Source organism: Protopterus annectens, chromosome 16.part0 (assembly GCF_019279795.1).
Source record: "Protopterus annectens isolate FY-2018-M chromosome 16.part0, PAN1.0, whole genome shotgun sequence".
NCBI lineage: Eukaryota > Metazoa > Chordata > Ceratodontiformes > Protopteridae > Protopterus > Protopterus annectens.
Window position 1 is genome coordinate 61,381,895 of NC_056750.1, and position 24,211 is coordinate 61,406,105.

The 24,211-nt window shown below is 40.1% G+C and overlaps 1 protein-coding gene across 1 annotated transcript in view; it reads left to right on the forward strand.

Annotated features, from left to right (window-relative positions):
* The window catches only part of LOC122790510 (protein mono-ADP-ribosyltransferase PARP14-like), an 897,392-nt gene that overhangs the window by 51,571 nt on the left and 821,610 nt on the right, over positions 1-24,211 (forward strand). Inside the window, exon 2 of the mRNA XM_044058061.1 lies at positions 22,057-22,190. Coding sequence (XP_043913996.1) covers positions 22,057-22,190 — 134 coding nt within the window. The remainder of the gene's footprint in view (positions 1-22,056; positions 22,191-24,211) is intronic.

Genomic DNA, 24,211 nt, shown 5'->3' on the forward strand with positions numbered 1-24,211 from the left:
AGGAGACACATGCATGGAATAAAGCATTTAGAAGCTGCATCTGTCCATTAGTAGCTCAGAGAGCAGTCCTGGGGTAAATTTTTTCTTTCCCATCCACAGATGCAAGTTTTGCTTGAAACTGGACAGGGATGAACTTTGTTTTATGTATATGGGAAGTCTGTTCCACAGCAGCAGTATCCTCTGTGAAATATACCTGTCCCTCCAAACCATTCTGTTGATATAGCAGAAGAGGTTTAGATCCCTAGACCATGTCTTACTGATGCCATTTGACTTGCTGATGTACAGTAAATCCATTGTAATGGGTCGGAGGATGCCTTTTATGCCAAACACAAGCCACCTCTTAGCAGTCTCTAGGATACAGAGTATAGTGACAGGGCTTTGAGTTAGTCCATCTAGGACATGTAGTTCAGGCCTTGTATCCTTTTAGTAAGTTATTTCTGCGGTCTTTCCAGTTGTTGCATGTGTCTGGACAGATAGATGACAAAGGGGGCATTATATTAAATGACTGGCTTAATGATGGCTGAGTAAAGGTGAACAATTACATCCCTATATCTAGACACAATCCCTTTGTTTATAAGCTGTGCAATACAGAATGACTTTCTTACAGTGATATACTCATTTTGGTAAAAAGTTAGGTCACTGTCCACATATAGTCCCAAATCCTGAACAAATGGGTCAACTCTTAGGTGTGCATTGTCAATGTTATAGTTCCCTGGTGTAGATGACTTCCTAAAGGATACAATAATGTATTTGTTGGAATTTAGTTTCAGACCATGATTTTCGCACCAGTTATTTATTTGAGACAAACCTTCCTGCAAGATGGCTATGTCACCTGTGGATTCAACGACTGCTCCTATCTTTCAGTCATTTGAAAACTTAGGCAGTTAGATCCCTTTGGTATTGGCTTTTACTGCTAAAAAGTAGATGCCAAACAGGAGAGGTCCTAACACTGAATCCTGGCAGACACCGTGGTTGTCTGGTCTCTTTGTGGAGGCAGCTTCCACTATTTTGATTATCTGCATCCTATCTGTGAGCCAGTTGGCAATTCAGCAGGTGACACGGGGGTTTATCCCCAGTTTATGTAGCTTTTCTACTATGTCTGAGTGGGAAATTATATCAAAACCTTTGTCCAGGTCAAGGGATGTGGTGAGTACCATTTTGCCTTCATCTATTGCTTGCGTCACCTTTTCAAAACAATCCACTAGGTTAAATAAACATGACCTGCCCTTGATGAATCCAAACTGAGAGGGGTCCCTTTGGAGGTACCCTATGTCCTCATTGAGTAATTCTATAATAAGTCTTTCCATGGCTTTGTATGTGAGGCTTGTCAGTCTTATGCATCTGTAATTGCCTGAGTCTGTGGAAGGTCCTCTGTTATGCAGGGAGATAACTGTCGCTGTTCTCCATTCACTTGGTACAAAATCTGTATGGAGGCTGGCTTTGAACAATGCTGTTAGGGGAGTGACTATATCATGCTTCATGTTGTTAGGGGAGTGACTATATCATGCTTCATGTTGTTAGAGGAGTGACTATATCATGCTTCATGTTGTTAGGGGTGACAATATCATACTTCATGTTGTTAGGGGTGACAATATCATGCTTCATGTTGTTAGGGGAGTGACTATATCATGCTTCATGTTGTTAGGGGTGACTATATCATGCTTCATGTTGTTATGGTTGACTATATCATGCTTCATGTTGTTAGGGGAGTGACTATATCATGCTTCATGTTGTTAGGGGTGACAATATCATGCTTCATGTTGTTAGGGGAGTGACTATATCATGCTTCATGTTGTTAGGGGTGACAATATCATGCTTCATGTTGTTAGGGGTGACTATATCATGCTTCATGTTGTTAGGGGAGTGACTATATCATGCTTCATGTTGTTAGGGGTGTGACTATATCATGCTTCATGTTGTTAGGGGAGTGACTATATCATGCTTCATGTTGTTAGGGGTGACTATATCATGCTGCATGTTGTTAGGGGAGTGACTATATCATGTTTCATGTTGTTAGGGGTGTGACTATGTCATGCTTCATGTTGTTAGGGGTGTGACTATATCATGTTTCATGTCAGGGGAGACTATATCATGCTTCATGTTGTTAGGGGAGTGACTATATCATGCTTCATGTTGTTAGGGGTGACTATATCATGCTTCATGTTGTTAGGGGAGTGACTATATCATGCTTCATGTTGTTAGGGGTGTGACTATATCATGCTTCATGTTGTTAGGGGAGTGACTATATCATGCTTCATGTTGTTAGGGGTGTGACTATATCATGCTTCATGTTGTTAGGGGAGTGACTATATCATGCTTCATGTTGTTAGGGGAGTGACTATATCATGCTTCATGTTGTTAGGGGTGTGACTATATCATGCTTCATGTTGTTAGGGGTGTGACTATATCATGCTTCATGTTGTTAGGGGAGTGACTATATCATGCTTTATGTTGTTAGGGGTGTGACTATATCATGCTTCATGTTGTTAGGGGTGACTATATCATGCTTCATGTTGTTAGGGGTGACTATATCATGCTTCATGTTGTTAGGGGAGTGACTATATCATGCTTCATGTTGTTAGGGGAGTGACTATATCATGCTTCATGTTGTTAGGGGAGTGACTATATCATGCTTCATGTTGTTAGGGGAGTGACTATATCATGCTTCATGTTGTTAGGGGTGAATATATCATGCTTCATGTTGTTAGGGGTGACAATATCATGCTTCATGTTGTTAGGGGTGACAATATCATGCTTCATGTTGTTAGGGGAGTGACTATATCATGCTTCATGTTGTTAGGGGTGACAATATCATGCTTCATGTTGTTAGAGGAGTGACTATATCATGCTTCATGTTGTTAGGGGAGTGACTATATCATGCTTCATGTTGTTAGGGGTGACTATATCATGCTTCATGTTGTTAGGGGAGTGACTATATCATGCTTCATGTTGTTAGGGGAGTGACTATATCATGCTTCATGTTGTTAGGGGAGTGACTATATCATGCTTCATGTTGTTAGGGGAGTGACTATATCATGCTTCATGTTGTTAGGGGAGTGACTATATCATGCTTCATGTTGTTAGGGGTGACTATATCATGCTTCATGTTGTTAGGGGAGTGACTATATCATGCTTCATGTTGTTAGGGGTGTGACTATATCATGCTTCATGTTGTTAGGGGAGTGACTATATCATGCTTCATGTTGTTAGGGGTGTGACTATATCATGCTTCATGTTGTTAGGGGTGACTATATCATGCTTCATGTTGTTAGGGGTGACTATATCATGCTTCATGTTGTTAGGGGAGTGACTATATCATGCTTATTGTTGTTAGTGGTGACTATATCATGCTTCATGTTGTTAGGGGTGTGGCTAAATGGTACTTCATACTATTTAAGATGCATCCAGGGATATTATCAGGACTCATCGATGCAGTATATTTAGTTTTTGATAACATTTTTCATGAAGCCTCTTAGGGAGGGAGGATTACGACCATGCCTTATTTCTCTTTTAATTATGTTAAAGTTTAGTTCAACTTTGTCTTGTCTGTGCAATTTGACTTCTTTACATGTTGGAAAAGATTACTGAATATATACTTTCAGAACATTTACTGAAGTCTGTATTTTGACAGTGTATATTCATTCCTGGTGTATTGATCTAACCGTTGTCACCTAGAAAAAGCACTTGTGAATTTATTGATTCTTTTTGCTGAGGTGCTCAAGATTTTTCCTCATATCTCAAATGACGACGGATAAAATAACCAGAGATCCTTGTAGCCATTTCACATTCTAATAAATCACCCACACTCCAGCTGTTCTTTTTCAGTTTGCCTCCACTGTTAATTTTTTATCTGAAATGATCAGACTTCGTATTCACATTTTACTAGGTAGTTCTAGCAGCTAACCAACTCACATTTCAAACTGCCACTGAAGAGCAGACCACACTTAATACTTCTGCTATACAAATATTAAAAAAATAGTGGCTTCATATTCAGTGACCTCTCTATCTATGACCTAAGAATATTTGGTGTGGCACAGTTTGCAAAAGTATTTTCTAACTTCTGGTAGACTTACTCACTTGTTTAAAACATCTCGGATAACAGTTATTACTTTGCTATAGCTCCTCCGATGAAGATTATGAGGTTTAAGGTTGAACTTTGGGACTCAAAACCCCATAATTACAGTCATATTCAACTTGAATTTTCACGTTGGCCCAAAAACATGTTAGGTATTCCTGCATAAAAAGCTGCACTGAAACCTCCTCTTCAAATTCTGATTTTCTAGAACATGCATGTCATCTGTTAAGAAATGTTTTCATTGACTATTGGAATCCTGATAAATTTGCTACTCTGCACACCTGGATAGATGAAGTTTTACAGCACTCAAGCTAAATCTTTACGTTTATCTGAGATCAGAAGTCAAGCAGGGCAGGTCGCCATCTTTCCTAGAGCACATAAAAAGTGACACTGAGCAAGGCTATTTCTGGTCAGACTTAGATTCTGTTGTTTGGTGGTTATGTGTGTGCTTATTAGACTTACAGGACCGAGGTTTGGAGGGCCATCAGCATTTTTAAAGTATTCATATATTACAAAAGTGAAAGGACTAGTGATTCTTATTTTAAAGGGATCATTCTCTTGTTGTGCTTGTATGATTTACATATGCAGGAGGTTTAATTTCTGTATTATTGACCACAATGTCTTTAAACAGTGTTTTACATTCTTCTGTCTATTTTCTCACTGATTGTATAAACCAGGGCAGACTTCTCAATTTTTTTAACTGCACTGGAGTAAATTGTGCAACATAATGGAGGTTATACTGAAGCTACCTACACGATGCAGCTTTGTGACCCACATAATGCAGCCACTGACAGGTTATTTTTTAAGCTGTTTGTGGTTTCAGAACACCCAGGTTTTGGTAAAAAATACCACACTTCTGCTATCTCTGTAGCATTCTCTTCCCCACCACCTTTCATGTTTTTGTGTTGCTTTTCCTGTGTTCTGGCAAACATTCTTCTTAAACTTTGTAAGTGAAATGTTACTTGGTGATCACTTTGCAATACACTTTCTTCCATTAACTGTTATATTTTTATTCTAACATTGTAGGACAGTATGTTACTAATTCTCACATCCATGCTAATGCCTTCATATCTCTTCTGTTACCTGAAGGTTGGTGCTCTGTGTCAATCCTATGGATGGATATGTGGTGATAACAAGCCTAGTTAGCATGTAATAAAAATATACTTTGGTACACATCGATAAGTATACTTCCTGCTGTTACATTGTATACACACATGCACATTCGTACAAATGAACATGTGCACATGTGAACGTCTACATAATGCAACATATAAATAGATATATGAGCCCACATTCGGGTTTCACATAAACCCACACATGCGAAAAATTAAAACGAGAGAGAAGAGCAATTGACACACTGCCGAGTCAGTGGTTCAGCACGATCCTTTTAACATAAATTATCAAAAATGCAGCTAATTCTAAGCTCTTGATTAGTTGAAGAGGGAATGCTGGTTCTGTGATAATTTCTACCAAGCTATGCTCAAGTCTTAGAATGATGACTTGCTGCGTTAGTAAATGACAACCTGCAGGGGAAAAGAATCATTGAAATTAGTCTTTAAATCACAAATGGCACCGAACAAAGCAAGTTTATTTGGCAGCAAAGAAGGTAGGCTGATGCAAGGTGGACCTTGATTCAAGCAAAGGTTACAAATCACCAAACATGAACACCAAGTAGTCATTTTGTGGAAACGGCCACTTGCGGGATGATGTTCATTACTCCATTTCATGGTGTTCATAGGAGACGGCTACAAGGGGCCTTTTCCCAGATGAGCAGCAACTTCAGAGTTGATTATGTAAGCAAAGTTTAAATGGCAGACCTAAGTGCCATTCGTTAACTCATTTGTGACTGACACGATAATGTGCAATCACAAATGTGTAATTTGTTTGTTGTGTGTTTAAACAGCAGGAGTGCGGTGTCTCAGAATATTCACATCTGTTGTATACAGAATGATCTCAGAGTTAGTATAGTTAAACAGGGATGTGAATTGTTTGGACTCATGATAATTAAACAAAATTTCTCAAGTGATCAGTACTGCAAAGAAATATTGCTGATGGTCATGATCAGAAAACCACAAATTAAACTCTTTTGTTTGTTTCCTGGGGACATGTCCCCTTATACCTCCCCCATATGTGTGTGGGGTAGGACCCCACACTCCCCTGTCAATGACATGTACAAATTTCAGTTTTGCACAACAGTTTGGAAAGTTCAAAGTTAGTATTCACTAAAATTAGCTTTTAGCTGTATTCCTAATACCCAGAGTGCTTGTAAACACAGTTCAACAACCCTCACATGTCAACTCTACACTCAACTGTACAATCTGGCAAACAAGCTATTAGATGTCACAAATCCATTTTTCTCCAGCCTAAACAAAACAGACTAAAATTAATCTAGAAAGATGTTAATTGCTTTATGGGTTGAAATAATTACCCAGCATCTAATTCCTCCCTCATTCCACTTATTTCATCAGAATTCCTAAACAAATTTTCCTAATTTACCAGACACCACCCTCAGTTCTCCAAACACTGATGCACTTCTTTCTCCTTTTATTCTTAATTAAAGATGTCTGATTTCACACAAATCCCACCTGATGCTCCAGCAAGCATAGACAGCGTACAGCCATGGTTCATAAACTACTGCAGCGACTTATACCTTACACATTTCATCATGTCAACTATCTGGAAATCAGTCTTATCTAAGCAATCAAACCAACCACAACATTACAGTTCATCCCACCTCCATCTTACCTATCGTAGGTAAGATATTGATATTCAAATACATGAGTTTGTGTAAATTATCTGACAAACATCAAGGAGTTTGGACTGAAAATAGTACCATGACTGCAATGTGGACACTAGTAGATGAATAATCCTTAATATCTCTTGTATGGCATCTGTTTTTCTGAAGTAAAAGCCAATGCCAAAGGCTCTGGCTGACTAAGTTTGCAGATGAATGCAAGCTAGGAGCAGTTATTGAATTCCCAAATGAATTAGTAATCCTGCAGGAAAGTTTGTCCCAAATAAATAATTGATACCAAAATCATGGACTGAAACTAAATCCCAAAAAATACATTACCGCATCTTTTGGGAAGTCATCTACTGCAGAAAATTACCACACTGACATTACACTCCTAAGAGATGATTTAGTTGTTTGGGATTTGGAAACTTATGTGGATAGTGACCTAACCTTTAACCAATATGCATCTATTGTTGTAAGAAAGGCCTTCAATATTGCACAGCTTACAAACAAAGGGATTGTGTCAAGATATAGAGATGTCATTTCCCCCTTTACTCAGCCCTCATCAGACCAGTCATTGAATATATTGCCCCCTTTGGTATGTATCTGTGTAGACATGTGTAGCAACTGAATTTACTACATATTAGTAAGTTAAATGGCATCATAAGTACTTGGTTAAGGGATATAAACCTTTTCTGCAACATCAATAGAACAATTTGGAGAGACAGGCATATGTCGCAGAGGATACAGCTGCTCTGGAACAAATTCCCCATCCACATAAAACAAACATCATCCTTGTCAATAGTTAAGCACAACATAGATCTGTGGATGAGAAACAGAAAATTTACCCCAGGATTGCCCCCGTACTATTAATAGACAGAGGCAGCTCCTAAGTGCTTTATCCCATGTATAGGTCCCTTCCAATTATCTATGGTATGATCTAAGTTATTTTTTGAGGGTAATATATAAACAAAATGCCAAAAAAATACATTACTGTATCATTTGGGAAGTCATCTGCCCCAAGGAATTGCCACATTGACAATATGCTCCTAAGAGATGACCCACTTGTTTGGGATTAGGGAACTTATGTGGACAGTGACCTAACTTTTGACCAACATGTTTGTTGTAAGAAAGCCCTTTTGTATTGCACAGCTTTTAATCAAAGAGATCATGTCTAGATCTAGGGATGTCATTGTTCCCCTTTACTCAGCGCTCATCAGACCAGTGATTGAATGTATTGCCCCCCTTTGGCATGTATCTGTGTAGACTAACAACTGAATTTACTACATAATTAGTAAGTAAAATGGCATCAGAAGTACTTGGTCAAGGGATATAAAGGGATATAAACCTCTTCTACAATATCAGTAGAATGACTTGGAGGGACACGTATTTCACAGAGGATGCTGCTACATAGGAACAACCCCCCCCATCCACATAAAACAAAGTTCATCCCTGCCAATATTCAAGCGCAGCTTAGATCTATGGATGAGAACATTTACCCAGGACTGCCCCTGTACTATTAATGGACAGAGGCAGCTCCTAAGTGCTTTATCTCGTGCGTGGGTCTCCTCAAATTATCTATGGCATGAACCCAGTTATTCTTTTTAAGGGTAATATATAATTATAGACCATGGGATGGGTAAAGCCAAACTATAAGCCAGTGGGACAGGTTATTTTGAGCAAAAAAAGCCCATTCTATAATCAAATGGGACAGGTTATTTCAAGCAAAGTAAAGGAAGTTGGCTTAAAATTGCCCTGCAAGGGTAGCTAACCTAGTACTTACATTGAACCTGTATAGACAAAGGCCTGTTTACAGGAACAATCTTTATTGACATGATTAAAGCTTTTTTTAGACCACTACATTTTTATAATGCAGTTGTTAGAACTTGGAATAAGTCAGGAAGCAACCCTCTGGTTCCACAACTACCTTTCTGACAGACACATTTCTGTCAACACTGGCCCCTCCACTTCTTCTAAAGGCTCCTCATAAAACATTCCTCATGGCTCAAGCCTGGCACCATTACATTTCTCCATTATTATAACAAACTTCTCTATGACGTACCTCATCTCCTAGTTTTGATGTATGCTGATGGCATTACTGTTCCACTCTATTGACTCACTACCTACCCTTGAACACCATCTACAACCCCATTTCAACAAGTGCTCAGCATGGATTTCTGACAGAAATAGTTCTAAACCCTACCAAAACAAAATCCATGAGCTTTGACATAAAACCTAGACTCAACAAACTCACCAGTGTCTTGCATACCACATGTAAATACAGCACACACATTGAAAACAACTCTTCCTTTAGGAATTTGTGAGACTCATATCTCACCTTTCAAATCCATCTGGATAAAAAATAATAAAAACATATTAACTCCTATTCTGGACCAGGCACATATCCACATTTCTGTCCTATGCTTTGAGATTAGATATTGGCAAAGGCATCCTTCGATCACAACTTGAATATGGCCTACCACTGACTGTGATTGCCTCAAAAATAAATGGAAAAAGCAATTTAAATACTTTCTAATAAAACTGGCAAGTTTGTGACTCTCTCCTCCAGACCAGAGCACCACTGCTCAGCCGTGAACACTGAGAGCAGTGTTAGTGGTTCCACAGGTAGCACACTCACCTTTGTTGCTGGAAGAACAGAAGACTACAGGTTCTATTCCCACTCCAGATAGTTGGATTGCTGGCACTGTAGTGCAACATTAGGGTAATGCTGTACTCCGTACTGCATTGTTTAGAGGAGAGGAAGCAAAATTTGAGAACCTTCTTGCCACTGAAGTGTGCTCTTCCCTGCAAGCTTTTAGAGACTGATGATGAGCTGGCTGAGCAGATACTTGGGGCATTCCTTCCACTTCATAATTTTTTTTGGAAAGAAAAAAAATATTTTTATTAACCCCCACTCAAGCATAATTCATAAAGGAGAACCTCATTACAAGAATAAAATTCTGACTCTCTAACTATTTAAAATTCTGTGTATCACCCACCTACTGGAAAGATTTAAAGTTAACACTACACCATGTATGATCACCACCTTAATACATTTGTTTTCCTTTTTCAGATGAAATCTTTAACTATTTCTTTCTCAGCTACTTGCTTCCAAACTTTGCTGTGTGTATGTGAGAAAAACATGTACCTGTGTGTACATATCATTAAACAAATCTCAGTTTTGTGATAACTCACTGTAATAATTTCACTGTATTTACACTTGTTTTTGTACATTTGGAGCTTTTCTCCCCGGGCCTCCGCTGAAAATGGACCTGTATCCAGTTGGACTTTCCTGGTTAACAAATGTAAAATAAAATAAAATAAATAAATAAATAAATAGTTCTGTCAAAAATTATACTAGAGGCTAGGAATACTGTTTTAGTGATTGCCACTAAGAAGTTAACCTCAAGTTAATTACTTCACTATTAACTGGGAATCCTATACAACACCAAATACACAGGCACAGAGATTCCTGGAGTTTGAAAACACAATCTGTATGGACAAGATAGTCAGTACACCAACCAGGGATGTAGCCATACTGGATCTGGTCGTCACTAATATGGGAGAGTGCTGCACACCTCCTACTGTAATGCCATCTCTGGTAAGGTCAGACCACAAAATGGTCTCCTTTCAAGTAAAAATAAAGCCCTGACCCCCAGCTAGACCTGAGATATTCAGATATTCAGGAACTATTCTAAGGCTAACCTTCTGGTATTAAGTGAGAACCTGGCAAAATCTCAAGCTCTCATAAACCCAGAGAAGTGAGAACACTTCTGCTTATTCAGAACTATTCACAGAAAACCTGTACAAGCATGTTAATAGCTGCATAGAGGCAGCTGTACCCACCAGGAAGAAGTACAGAACTAACTCAAAAAACAAGCCACCCTGGTGGAATCACAAAATCAGTTGGCTGTATAATAGGAGGAAGAAAATCATGGCAAAAATGAGGTGGTGCAGCCCCCATCAGGATAAAAGCACTGCCATCAAACTAAATAAACAACTCAGAGCACAAATAGTCTACCAAAGCCAAATTTGAGGTAAATTTGACCTCCCAGGCCAAGGACAATCACAAAGCATTTTTATCTATGTCCGCAACCTCAAAGGTGATACACAGTTGTGTGCAGAGATCGTTGTAAATGGAGCCACTTATACTGAGCAAGAAGATATAGCAAATCTCCTGGCTGATGAATTCAGCTCGAGCTTTACTCCTCTCTCCCCCTCACCTTCCCTCAGGAAATATTATCGACATAATGCATTAGAGATATTTCAGGTACAGCTAACATTGGCTAAGACAGAGATTCAGGTCATAGCCTGCTATAGGTCCCCAACCATGACCCAAGACTCACACACCATGTTCCTAAGCACCCTAGAGAATATTAGGGTCAAACCTAACACTCTCTTACTAGGCAATTTCAATTACCTTTCCATTAATTGGGTAAACTACTCATGTACCAATACACTTGCCCAACGTTTCCTGGAATTCATTAATTCCAATGCCCTGGACCAGCTCGTTCTTACCCCAACTAGAGGTAGCAGTATCCTTCACCTGGTTAACATGGGTAACCATTGCTCTACACCAATAGTCATCTCCTCCCTAGTTAGATATGACCACAAACTAACCACCTTGGAAATCCCCCCCCCCCAAAAAGGTAACCACCATGAAAAATTTCTCCAAAGCTAACTTTGAGCTCCTAAAAACATAGGTGTCTAACTTCATGGCACCCATGCAAATGGAGAATAGTTGCGTGACCACAGAATCATACACCAATGCACTGTATGATCATGTACACAAATGCATGCATCTCGCCATACCCAATAGAACCAAGATGCTTTCCTCCAAAAAAGGAAGCTAATCTGTTGGTCCCCTGCCATAAACAAACTCTACAACAGTAGGAGGAAACTGATGCGGAATAAGGTGAAGTCCCAATACTTGGAAAAACTCCCTTAACAGCCTCAACAAAAAGTTGAGATACCTCATCAAATCCTCTAAAGCTAGCTATGAAAACAGAATTGCAGGAAATAGTAAAGACAATCACACGGCCTTCTATAGTTATGTAAAGAATCTCTACGACAATACCCAGATTTGCTCTAAGCTACTGCACAATGGTATCTCCTATACCAAGCCAACAGATATTGCCACTATACTGGCTGACAGATTCAGTGCCAACTTTACTCCAATCTCCCCCTCAAAGGACCAATCACAATACCAGTAGATTGCCAGGCATCCAGTATTACTGCTGCATAGGTTAAAACAGCACTGTCCAAAGCCAAGAATACAGCTTCTATGGGACCTGACAATATCCCTGGCTGTGTTCTACATGAACTACAGAGTGAACTGGCACCTCACTTGTGTGCCATGTTCAATCACAGCCTCATCTCAGGCTTTGTCCCTACCGAATGGTGCACTGCTACAGTCATCCCTCTCCATAAAGGAGGAGCAACTACAGACCCTAGGAACTATCGCCCCATTAGTGATTAGCCTGAAGAGTCTGATATGCAAAGCTATGGAACATATCATCATGGACCTAATAAACAAGGATATAGGGAATCTCTAAACTCTGGATCCCACACAGTTTGGTTTTGTGAAGCGTAGATCATGTCTGCTCAACTTGGTCATCTTATTTGAGTCAGTCACAAGAGCTGTGGATGAGGGCAAGGTGGTTCATACAGCCTACCTTGATCTGGCCAAAGCTTTTGATACTATTCCCCACTCAGGAATCATAGAAAAACTCACTAAGCTAGGCATCAACCCCTATATCACTAGGTGGGTTGCAAACTGGTTCACAGAACCCACAGTGTGAAAGTAGCTGACTCCAAGTCAGACTGCTGACTAGTCATGAGTGGGAGTCCCACAGGGTTTGGTCTTGGGTCCTCTCCTGTTTGGTATGTTCTTTTCTGAAGTCCAGGCCAACACGAAGGGACTCTGGCTGACAAAGTTCACAAACAGTTGCAAGTTGGGAGCTATTATTAACTCCCAAGTGATGTTGACATCCTACAGAATGGCCTCAGTTAGTCCAATGACTGGTGTCAGAACCATGGCCTTAAGCTCAATGCCAAAAAATGTGTTGTCATCCCCTTTGGGAAAAACCCAGTTCCCATGAATTACCACATTGATGGTAGACCACTGAACACAGAAGGCATTATAAGAGATCTGGGAACACAGGTTGACAGCAACCTCTCTTTTGATCACCACATTGCCACTGTGGTCAGAAAGTCCTTCTATGTGACACATCTCATTACTAAGGGTTTTGTTTCCAGGAAGAAAAAGGTCATTGTCTCCCTCTACTCTTCCCTCATTAGGCCAATCATCAAGTACAATGCCCCATTTGGCATGTACCTCACTAGACACCTGCAACAACTGGATACACCACAAAAGTACCTCACAAAGAGGATCCTAGGCCTTAAACACTTGTCCTATATGGACAGACTCAAAAAACTCCACCTGTTCTCTGTCTCATATTGCCTACTTAGAGGCGATCACTGCTTGACTTACAAAGCCATGTCTGACCCAGCTCTGTTCGAAATGCTACATCTAAAGAAATCCCAATCCCTCTACATCACATGCTCCAGAGACCTCACCCTCATTGCCAGAATTAACAGAACATGCTGGAGGGACAGGTTCATAACCCAGAGACTGCCCATGCTATGGAATAGACTTCACATACATGTCAATCAGAGCACCTTGCTGACCCTCTTCAAGAGAAATCTTGATGAGTGAATGGGAAACAGAAAATTCACCCCGGGGATAACTCCAGTGGCTCTCCTCGACAGAGGCACTGGGAACTAAGGTTGGGTGGCACTATGCCAGGGTAATCCTATGGCTAGGCTTGTAAATGCCCCAGGACCATTAGCCTAGTACACATCTATGAACCTATAACTCCCCTACTATCACTAGGGAACATGTCCTTAATGCTCTCTCTAAGACCAAGAACACTGCATCAATGGGCCCAGACAATATCCCAGGATGGCCTTCTAAATAGCATGAAACATGACCTATCAGGGCCTCTGGAATTACTATTTAACTGTAGCCTGCAAACAGGCTTTGTGCCTCATGAATGGAGAAATTCAACAGCCATCCCTTTGCACAAAGGTGGGCCATCTACAGACCCTGGGAACTACAGACCCAAAGTCTCACTAGTCTTACATTTAAAGCTATGGAAATAATTATCATGGAGATGATCAATAGAGATATAATAAACCTCCAGACACTGAACCCAACTCAGTTTGGTTTTGTCAAGGGCAGATCATGCTTACTCAACCTGGTGGACTTCTTTGAGAAGGTTACCAAAGCAATGGATGAGGGCAAAATCGTTCACACTGCCTACCTTGACCTGGCCAAGGCATTTGACATGATAACCCTCTCGGCATTGTTGACAAACTCAATAGGTTAGGTACAAACCTGTATGTTACCCAGTAGATAACCAGCTGGCTCATAGACAGGACCCAGAAAGTTAGAATGTGGGACTCCACCTCTACAAAGAAGCCAGTCACAAGTGGAGTACCTCAGGGATCAGTCCTTCGACCACTCCTTTTTGGCATTTACTTCTCAGACGTCAAGGCCAATGTCAGTGGTCTCTGGCTGACTAAAGTTGCAGATGATTGCAAATTAGGAGCTATCATTGATTCTCCCACTGACTCAAATGTTCTCCAGGAGGGGCTGGCACAGACAAATAACTGGTGTTAGAGCCATGGACTAAAAATAAATGCCAAGAAATGCATAATAGTATCCTTTCGGAAATCATCAATCCCTGGTAACTATCATATTGACGACACTCCCCGTACAATTGATCCAGTAGTCAGGGACATAGGGACACACATAGATAGTAATCTAGCCTTTGATCATCACGTGTCTACAGTGGTGAGGAAATCATTCTATTTTGCTCAACTTATAAACAAAGGTATGGCATCTAAGTCCAAGAAAGTCATTGTTCTACTGTATTTGGCATTCATCAGACCTATCATTGAGTACAATGCCCCCTTTGGTATGTTCCTAACCAGGCTTATCCAACAAATGGAACGTCCACAGAGATTCCTCACTAAAAGAATTCAGGGCATAATTAATATGTCCTATGCAGACCGCCTCAAGGCCCTATCCCTGTATTCTGTCTCCTACAGACTTTTGAGGGGACACCTGTGCCTGGCATACAGGGCATTGTCAGACCCCACTCTGATGGACCTCCTGCATATCCGCAAAACAAACAGCACCAGAATTACCTGTTGTAAAGACTTAAACCTTGTCTGTGAAATAAATAGGTCCAACTGGAGAGATAGGTTTGTATCCCAGAGACTATCTCATCTATGTAACAGGCTCCCCATCCATGTGAAGGAGAGATCCTCCCTAATCCAATTCAAGTGCAATGTGGACAATTTGATGGGAAACCAGAAATTCATCCCTGGTTTGGCACCTATGTCTCTAATGGACACAGGTAAATTGTAAATGGTTCATCTCCCAGGCCTATGCTTACACTTATCAATGGTATCAGAACCTATCAGAGATTTGGGATGCATGTCTAGGCTAAAAAGGCCCTTGTGGTCATTAGCCTAGTAAACACCTATGAACCTATAAGTCAGTAATTTTTACTCAGGATTCATTGTTGGGGTATACCTATGATATTATCTTTTGTAAGAAAGAGTTTAACTTTTTTGTCAAAATTGTTAGTTAGAAGCTAGGAATTGTATTTTTTTTTTGGGGGGGGTGGGTCCATCAACATATTTTACTTTAAAATTGTTTTCCCCAGTCAGGTTTTTAGACCAACTCTCCTAGTCTCCACTATCTGCTTGTCAGACACAGTTGTTGGTATACAGTCAGCACTGGTTCCCTTTTAGGAAAAGTTTCTTTTCTGTCAACGTTAATTGTTATGGGTTGTGGCTTGTATGTTTGGTGGTTGTTTGTAAATCTTTTACCTCAGAAATGTATGTTTCAGTCAGGAGAGAAGACAAACTTTTCAAGGCCCTGCTATTTACTTGTCACACACCATTCGTGGCTTGGACTTGGACCTAGATCCCTATAACTCAGTTGTTCCCTCCTCAAGCTACAAGAAGAAAAAAGTTATTTGGGGGCTTTGGTCGTGGCTTCAACTTCTCCTGTGCCTCAGGCAGTGATAGGTAACTCCACTCTGGGCAGATTGTGTTTTTCAGACTGTTGATTACTTTCTATCAGTGCCTCTGGTGTTGCTCCTCAGGAAGACACTAAGGAGCAAGAGGCAGGAATGTTCTCTGCAGCTATTCAGCTGCCCTTGTTGGGTATGGGAGAACCACTACTGCCATCACCAGTGAAGGGGCAGATGCTGCTGCTTCAATAAGCTGCTCTGAGGAGCTTCATTCCCAGGTGCTATCCTTTAAGCTTCCCTTTTTCTGGGGTTCTCCTATGAAAGAAGACATAAGACTCAACATCTGCCTTCTCTTTAGGCAGATAAGAAGGATTGGCCAGGATTTCCTAAGGGGTTATTTAGAGTCTCTCAGTCTTTAACGGAGGAGTCTTCCTCTCATTAAAAAGAAAGGTATTTTCCTTCATGTCAGATACTGATTCCCAAGCTGAGGGAAAGGAATTAAACTTGGACAGTACCTCTCAAGTTCCCACTTCAGAGAATGGGGAATCTGACTTTCAGGAAAGTTATTTTTGTAGCTTCCCATCCTAAGGAGTTATCTTTTTCTTATACGAGAAAAAAGGACTTGTTTAGTTGGGAACAATCAGAAATACCATAGTCTCAGTAAGATATTATTAATTACAGTTGGATTTTCCTTAACCTGCATCTGTTCCTCTTGTGTTGACAACTTTAGAGGATGCTTTCAGCTAGCAATTTACTTGATGGTCAGCCACCTGCTCCAAGTAGGCATGATCAAACATATACGTGCTGCAGGCCCACACATTCCTTTTAACTATACCCAGGTCAGACCCTGCAATAATTTCTCTGTCAAACTCAGCCTCTGCCAAACTTCTTATGGCAGCTAACCTTGTTCTTTCTAACAATCTGGGAAATCCCTTTGATATGTTTGGGAAGAAAAATTTACTTTTGACACTTGACTGTTGGAATAGTATATTGTCAGGCTGACATGTCTAAGTTTTTGTTGGTGTCTTTCAACAATTTGAGGAAATGAATTGTTGACCTTCCTCATTCAGAGGCTAAGATATCATTAAATCCTTTAGTATTTTCTGCCTCTCGGGTAACCAAAGAATACCTCACCCAGATCTTCTCAACCTCAAGTTGGCCTAATGAGGGAAGAGTAGAGGGAGACAATGACCTTTTTCTTCCTGGATACAAAACCCTTAGTAATGAGATGTGCCACATAGAAGGACTTTCTGACCACAGTGGCAATGTGGTGATCAAAAGAGAGGTTGCTGTCAACCATTCTCTAAAGTATGTTTATCACACAGCTGTTGTTTCTAGAGCAGCTGCCTTTGGTACAGCCTTGAGAAGGTTTGCCTGACTACATTCTCAGAATTTACCAGAGGATGTCAAAGCTAAGATCCTGAATGCTCCCCTTGATAAAGAGGTGATCCTATTCATCCCATTTGTCTGATCTGACTTGTTAGTCAATGAGCTGCATGTCCCATGGAGGGACTGGTTCTCTGTGGAGAGAACTGTGAGAGGCCAATGAATGGAGTTAAAACTTGATGGAAGTGGAAGATCATGGTTAAATGGACCTTGATAGTTGACTAATTAGACCCTGAAGAAAAGAGTTGCAAACGGCATAGAAGCATTTGTGGAATAGACGTATTGGATGGGTCAATTCCCTGAGCAGTTGCCCAGGCTGAAAAACATTTTCCTTTACTTGTTTGGGGGGAAGCAGAGAAAATCCATGCCACCCCTTGAGACAGGGAAGGGTCTCTGGCTATTATCAGAACTGGAGAACTATATGGTTAACTTGAGGTTGAGAAGATCTGGGTGAGGTGACCGGAGTCATTTCAGATGGACAAGGATGAAAGAATCCAGCATTATGCTAAGTACATAATGACTGTTTATTTAGTCCTTCCTCTGTTGACATAATTAAAAGGTTTAATTAAAGAGGAAAGTTAATTAAATGGGGTTACCCAGATTTGTCAACCTTCCTTTCCAAAATATAATAAAAACTTCTCTTTCAGTTCAGGTTCCTCTTTCAAGAAATAGAATAAGTGTTCACAGTGATACTTACGCAAACCCTGTTTCAAAAAGTAATAGCAGGGAAGTTCAAAGAGAAAAAGAGGCATTTTAGAGAAAGAGGACAATGTCAGACTGACTGTTTACCCCCTCAGGTGTTTCCACTTCCCAATCCTGTAAAGCTATTCCAAAGTCCATGTCTTTACTGTCCTAAATGACAGATAACTTCAGACACTTGGGTTCTGAGAATCATTCTAAAAGGTTATAGTTGTCAGCGGGATTCCCTAAAAGGCTACAGTTGTCAGCGGGATTCCCTTTCTCCTTTTCAAGGGATCCATTGGCATCCATCCAGTCCCTATTCCCTCCTATCCTAGACCGGACGTTATCTCTGGGAATTATGGAACCTGTTCCCCCAGAACAAACAGGGAGAGGTTTCTATTCAAGGATTTTTCTAGTGCCAAAGAAAGGAGTAACCTGGAAGTCTGTTCTAGACCTTTCTTTTCTAAATCTTCACATCAAAATCCTAAAACTTAGAATGTTCTGTGTACAGAACTACTTATTCCACATCTCAGTTTTCTGCTAACTCTGGATTTAAAAGATCATTATCTTCACATTTCAGTTCTTGAAAATTTCAGATATTTTTTACATTTTCCTGCATCTGGTTTGCACATTCATCCTTCTGGTTTGACCTTTGGGTTATCAACAGCTCCAAGACTGTTTACAGAGTGCCTGAGCCCTGTCATGGCCAACTGGAAGTTGCAGAACATTCACATTTCCCATAATTCAATGATTGCCTTATTCTGGCCACTTCCTTCACAAGTTGACAAAAAGCTCTGGATTGAGTAATAAACCTTTTTCTCAGGCTGGGTTTTCAGATGAACAAAGAAAAATGAGAATTTCACAGGATACTGTTTCTGGTATGTCTACTGAACAGATCCCTCATGGTGGACTTTCTTCCTCAAGGCAATGTGGAATGGTAAAGGGAGCAGTTTTTTTTTTCCAACCAGACCTGGGCAACTGCCAAGAAATATCACAGAATTTTAGGTTTCGTAGTCTCCACTATTCTCATGATTCCTCTGGCTAGTCATTCACATGAGGAAAATTCACTGGTTTCTTAAATCAGTTTGGACACATTACCAACAATCCCTCTTATTTTGATTTTCAGAGGTGGGGTATGTAAAAAGGGAGTTTACTCTTCTGGGTCTATCAGTTGTCTCACAACCCAAGTCTTCCTTTTTCACTTCAAGTCCCTACTCAGTCTGTAACCACAGACTTTGCTTGGGGAGCTGTGTCCAAGGGAGTGAAACTTCAGTGTTTAGAACAAACAAAACAAAATTAAAACACATAAATATTTAAAAAAAAAAAACATGCTGGCTTTACTAAATGCTCTCAAGCCTCCAAATCATCACTGAAATTGAAGCCCTTTGCTAGTAATCGCAGACAACACTACAGCAATGTGGCACATAAACACAGGGAGAACATACTCCCCTTGCATACTAACTATGGTAGCCTGGGATCTAGTGTCTCAATTCAGTCATTTCCTCCATGCCACCTACATCCTGCCTGAGCAAAACATCATCGCAAGCAAGATGAGCAAGATCAGGACACACCCTTACAAATGGAAGGTGAACCTGGGGTTTTCCACGACTGGTCCATCTATGGGAAACTTGTCAAGTAGATCTGTTTGCTTTTCAACACAACATCTAAAGACGTTCTGCTCCAAGAAACCTTACAACCAGGCAGTAGAAACAGATGTCTATTCATTCCCATGGTTAGGAATTTTCTTGTATTCTTTTCCACCATTTCCTTTTATAACCAGGGTTCCTATAAACATACAGAAGGAATCCCCAAAGATAATTGTGGAGACTTCCTTTTGGGCTAGACAACAGTGGTGCTTCCTTCTTCTGAAAATGTTTAAGGGCAATTGCCACAAGCTTCTTCACACAATGTGCTTATTCACACAACATGGGTTGTTTGATACATCCTAACTTTCAGCTTCTCTGACTGCCTGGATGACAGAATTGTAATACCTTTGAGGTATCCTTTTCTGAAGAGGTGCAGCAGATGAAAAAGAGGCAAAGAAACCTGCTCCTAGAAAATGATATTATGGTAAGTGAAAAATATTAGCTAGTTGGTACCAAACCAAGAACCATGACCCTTTTAAGGCTGAGACTTCCATAATTCTTCAATGTTTGTGAGTTATTACACTCTGGCCTGTCTTACACTTACCAGTTTTCATTTCCCTCTCTCTGTATCTCTCTGCGGGACATATCTGCTTCTCTGCTATTCATAGATTCATAGTTTAGTGCTAGGCTAACTGCCCTCATGGGTCATTTTAAGCCTAGCCTGGCCAGTTACCCCATGTGAGAATAAATCCCAGTACCTTTTGTCTGCAAGGTACCTTAATCATTATGCCAACCTCCCACACATTCTATTAGATCTCCCTTTCTACCCAACCTCAAGTAAAGTAGTTTTTGAAAGGGACTTTACATCTACCACTACCTAAAAGACAGGTGTCTCCTTCTTGGGATCTCAATTTTGTTCTGGAAAAAAAATTAAACTTGCTCATGAGGCTGATTTGAAGTCTTGCTTATTGCTCTGACTTCTGCAAGCAGATTCTCTGAGTTACAGATTCTTATGGTGACATTGGTGAGTCATCTCTGTGTCATGTTTCACAAGGATTGGGTTACTTGGAGAACAAATCTTTTCTTTATGCATAAGGGCATTTCAGAGTTTACACAAAATTATATAATCTAGATTCTTTCCCTAGGTCCCAAGCAGGCCTTGCTAGGACTATTCTCTAGGGTCTTCTGAACTCTGAAAGTTTTTTCTTCTCTGTCGCTTTCTAAGCTCTGGCATTTGACTCATATAGCTTAGACTAATGCAGCAGTGATCTAATGACACACATAGCACAGGTGTGTAAGTAAACTTAACATAACAGTAGATGCTGAAGTAGATCACTACTGCAGTAGCCACTCCCTGTCTCCAGACCCTATATTTGATGTTTTTATGCCAGAGTTTGGGATTTTTATTAGTGTGGATCTTATTTGACAGGGTTTTAGTCTCCTCCTTCTGAAGTAAGAAGGCTTTGATGTTTTCTCACCCTGTCCACTTATTTTATGCTGCTTCCTTCATGCAGAGCAGTGGCTAGGACATGTTGAAGGTGCCACAAGGCTTTGGAAGGTAGACAGCTGTTCTGATCTATGACAGGGCATCCCATACAGCTATATACTACTGCAGCAGTGATCTGTTCAAACATCTGCTGTTTTGCTACGTTTACTTGCACAACCGTACTCTGTTCATCATTAGATCACTGCTGCATTAGTATAAGCTATATAGTTCAAATACTAGAGCTTAGAAAGTAGCAGAGCAGAAAAGTACTATCTTCAAAGAGATCACTGTTGCGATAGTGCGGCCCTCTCTCAACCCCCACCACCTAGCCCAATCTTTTTTATTTGTATTCTTTCTTGATATATTCCTTTTTGGCCAGAGTGGGGTCCATTTGCCTCTTGTCCTTCTTTCTCTTAATATATATATATATATATATATATATATATATATATATATATATATAGGTTGCTTGTCAGCTGGCAGCATCCTTTATTCAGAGAAGCAAGAAGGCTCTGAATTTTGGTAACTCTATATTCGCCATTGCATGACAGCATGCCGTTGAGCTTCCACAAATGAATGGTGCATGTAAAAGGTCCCAAAAGCTTTTGTCTAAACTACTGGCCAGACATCCAGTCCTCATCTGATCCTTGGCAGGATATGTCCCATACAGATATATGCTATATAACGGTGATGTATTTAAACATCTACTGTTACGGTGACTTTACTTACATAGCTGTTTTGTGTCCTTCACCAGTTCCATAAATTTTGAAAAAGCACCTTTACGTGAAATAGTAGATTATACGTTTGTCCAGAAAATAGATCGGTAGATTGACAAGTAGATGGACAGACAGGTGGATACATACATTCATACTACATTCATACATGCATAAATAAAACAGGAGAAACATACAGTATATACGGAAAACAAAGTGTTCAATTTGCCATTTCGGTAAGAGTTTAAAGTTAGTGTCTTACACTTGCTGCGAAAAAAAAAAGTGTTTCATCTGATGCCTCTTCATTTTGAGAACCCTGATTTACCTTATTTATTTTAACTTCAGCTCAGTCCAGGGTACTTCAGAAACAAGACCATATAGTAAGCACTCCGAATGGGGATGTGAAGTTGACTGTCCGAAGTATAGAGGAACTTCAGGCTTCTGCACAACCTGGACATGAAAATTTGTTTTCTTCTGAGGTATGTATGGTATCAGTTTACAGGTCTCACTGTGATTACTGTCTGTCTATTAACAAACGTCCTGTTTTCTTTACATTATTTGCAGTGCCTTAAGTGTCAGAATTCTGGAGAGACTGCCTTTATTATTGTGTATGTACATTTTCCCTTTTTGTATGTAGCTAATTTTTAGAGGTCCTTACAACAACCAAAGTTAACTTTTGATGATGTAAACAGGTTCTGCTGAGTTAAACTACTTGGCCAGTAATGACTGAATTCTATGACTAGAGATTTCCACATAAACAATAATGACTGTTGGGTTTTAACCCATATAATACATATTTTATTTAGTTATTTACTTGAATTTCTTGACCATGGCATTCTAATCACAACAGACCAATTACAGTTTCAGGACTGGAAGAAACAGGCAAAATGCTGCCAATGTAGAGGATTATGAACATGTTTCCAGTTATAACCACCTTGTTATATGTTTGACACATGCATGTCAAAAACTTCACCCCATGATCTAAGCTCGAGAAGTGGCTGACCCAACATTGTAAGCACATTAACAGCTGGGTTATGAGCAAAGAGGCATGATCATAGTTCTTTATTATATATGGAGTGTAGCCTGCACTGATGTACTACAAACGTTAGACAACAAAAGTGTAGGAGCGCTAACTGTGTTACAGCTTTAAAAGCTGTAGCACAAGTACCTCAGCCACAAAGAGAATAGCCAACACAGACGCATAAGAACATGAAGCACAAATAGTATTAAAACTTTTTGAACACTAATTCACAATGACTTTTACAATGTTAAACAGCTTTTAAAACAATTTATGCTTCCAGCTGCTGTCCCCTGCTGGCCACAGACCACTTTTGCTGCTCTAGTAGAAGACCAGAACTTAACTGTGGTGAGATGTGTTTAACAAAAGCTTCCTAGTCATTCTTCTGATGTCAGCATGTCAGAAAGGTGTTTAACAAGCCTGTTCTTTCCTCAGTTTTAGGATGTAATCATGGCACGGCATGCACTAAATAAGGATTGGAGTAAGCAGATCACTGTAACCAGTGAAGTACAGAAAATGTCTGAAATTAAAGTAGAACAGGTAACAACAAATGAATTATACTTCACATGCAGGTATATATTTACATTAAAAAGGTGGGAGGAAGAGAAAAAAGAAGGAACAGTGCTGTAGCATATAAGTAGCAGTCGAAACTGTAATTAATTAGCAGTAAAATAGTCAAGTTACTCTCAGTGCAGGTGGATGGTTAGTGTTTGGTTATTCTCCAGGTGTGGAATTTTGCACATGAGCTAATTTATTTGAGATGAGAAAGAAATGATTCCCACATTTTAGGACCAAGAGTAGAGAAGCTGTAACTAGTACAAGGAAGTTGTGACTGGAGGGTGGTTAACAAAGGACCACTGTGGTCTCGACCTCAGAGGTTGTAGAAAAGTATTCTTAAAGGGAGTTTAGCAGCTAAGGGCATGAAGGTATTTTATTGTAGACATTAAAATAATTGAGGGGCAAGTAAGAGCTCTGGCTTTTGTTTAACACATAGTCAGTGTGAGCTTTTGCAATAGTTTAGCAGCGATGTTCTTGCCTGCGATAAGGAGGAATTTAACAGCCATAACGCAAAATAATTTGCATAGAGAGGGGATAAATATCTGGGAAGCTGAAGAACAAGGCGTACTCAAGAGGAAGATTTGAAAAAGGCCTTAGGATAGTACCTCGAGGAGCACACTTTTAGATGATATATCACACAGTGCAGTCAGGACTTTACCCCTCTGTGTAGCAAGAACTGGGAAGAAATGCTCGTCATGATAATCCCGAGCCACTGAACCGCTGTTGGTTTATATTATAAACGGAAAGCTGACTGAAAGTCTTTGTATAGGAAACCATGTCAAGGCCTTAGTAAGATGAGTAAATATTACCTATCTCAGTTCTCTAGCATCCATACTTGTGCTGAGAGAGCATGTCATTTTATTGAAGCTGATGTTACCAGAGTACAAATGATTGTCAGTGATGTGTTTTATTAAGGATATCTTG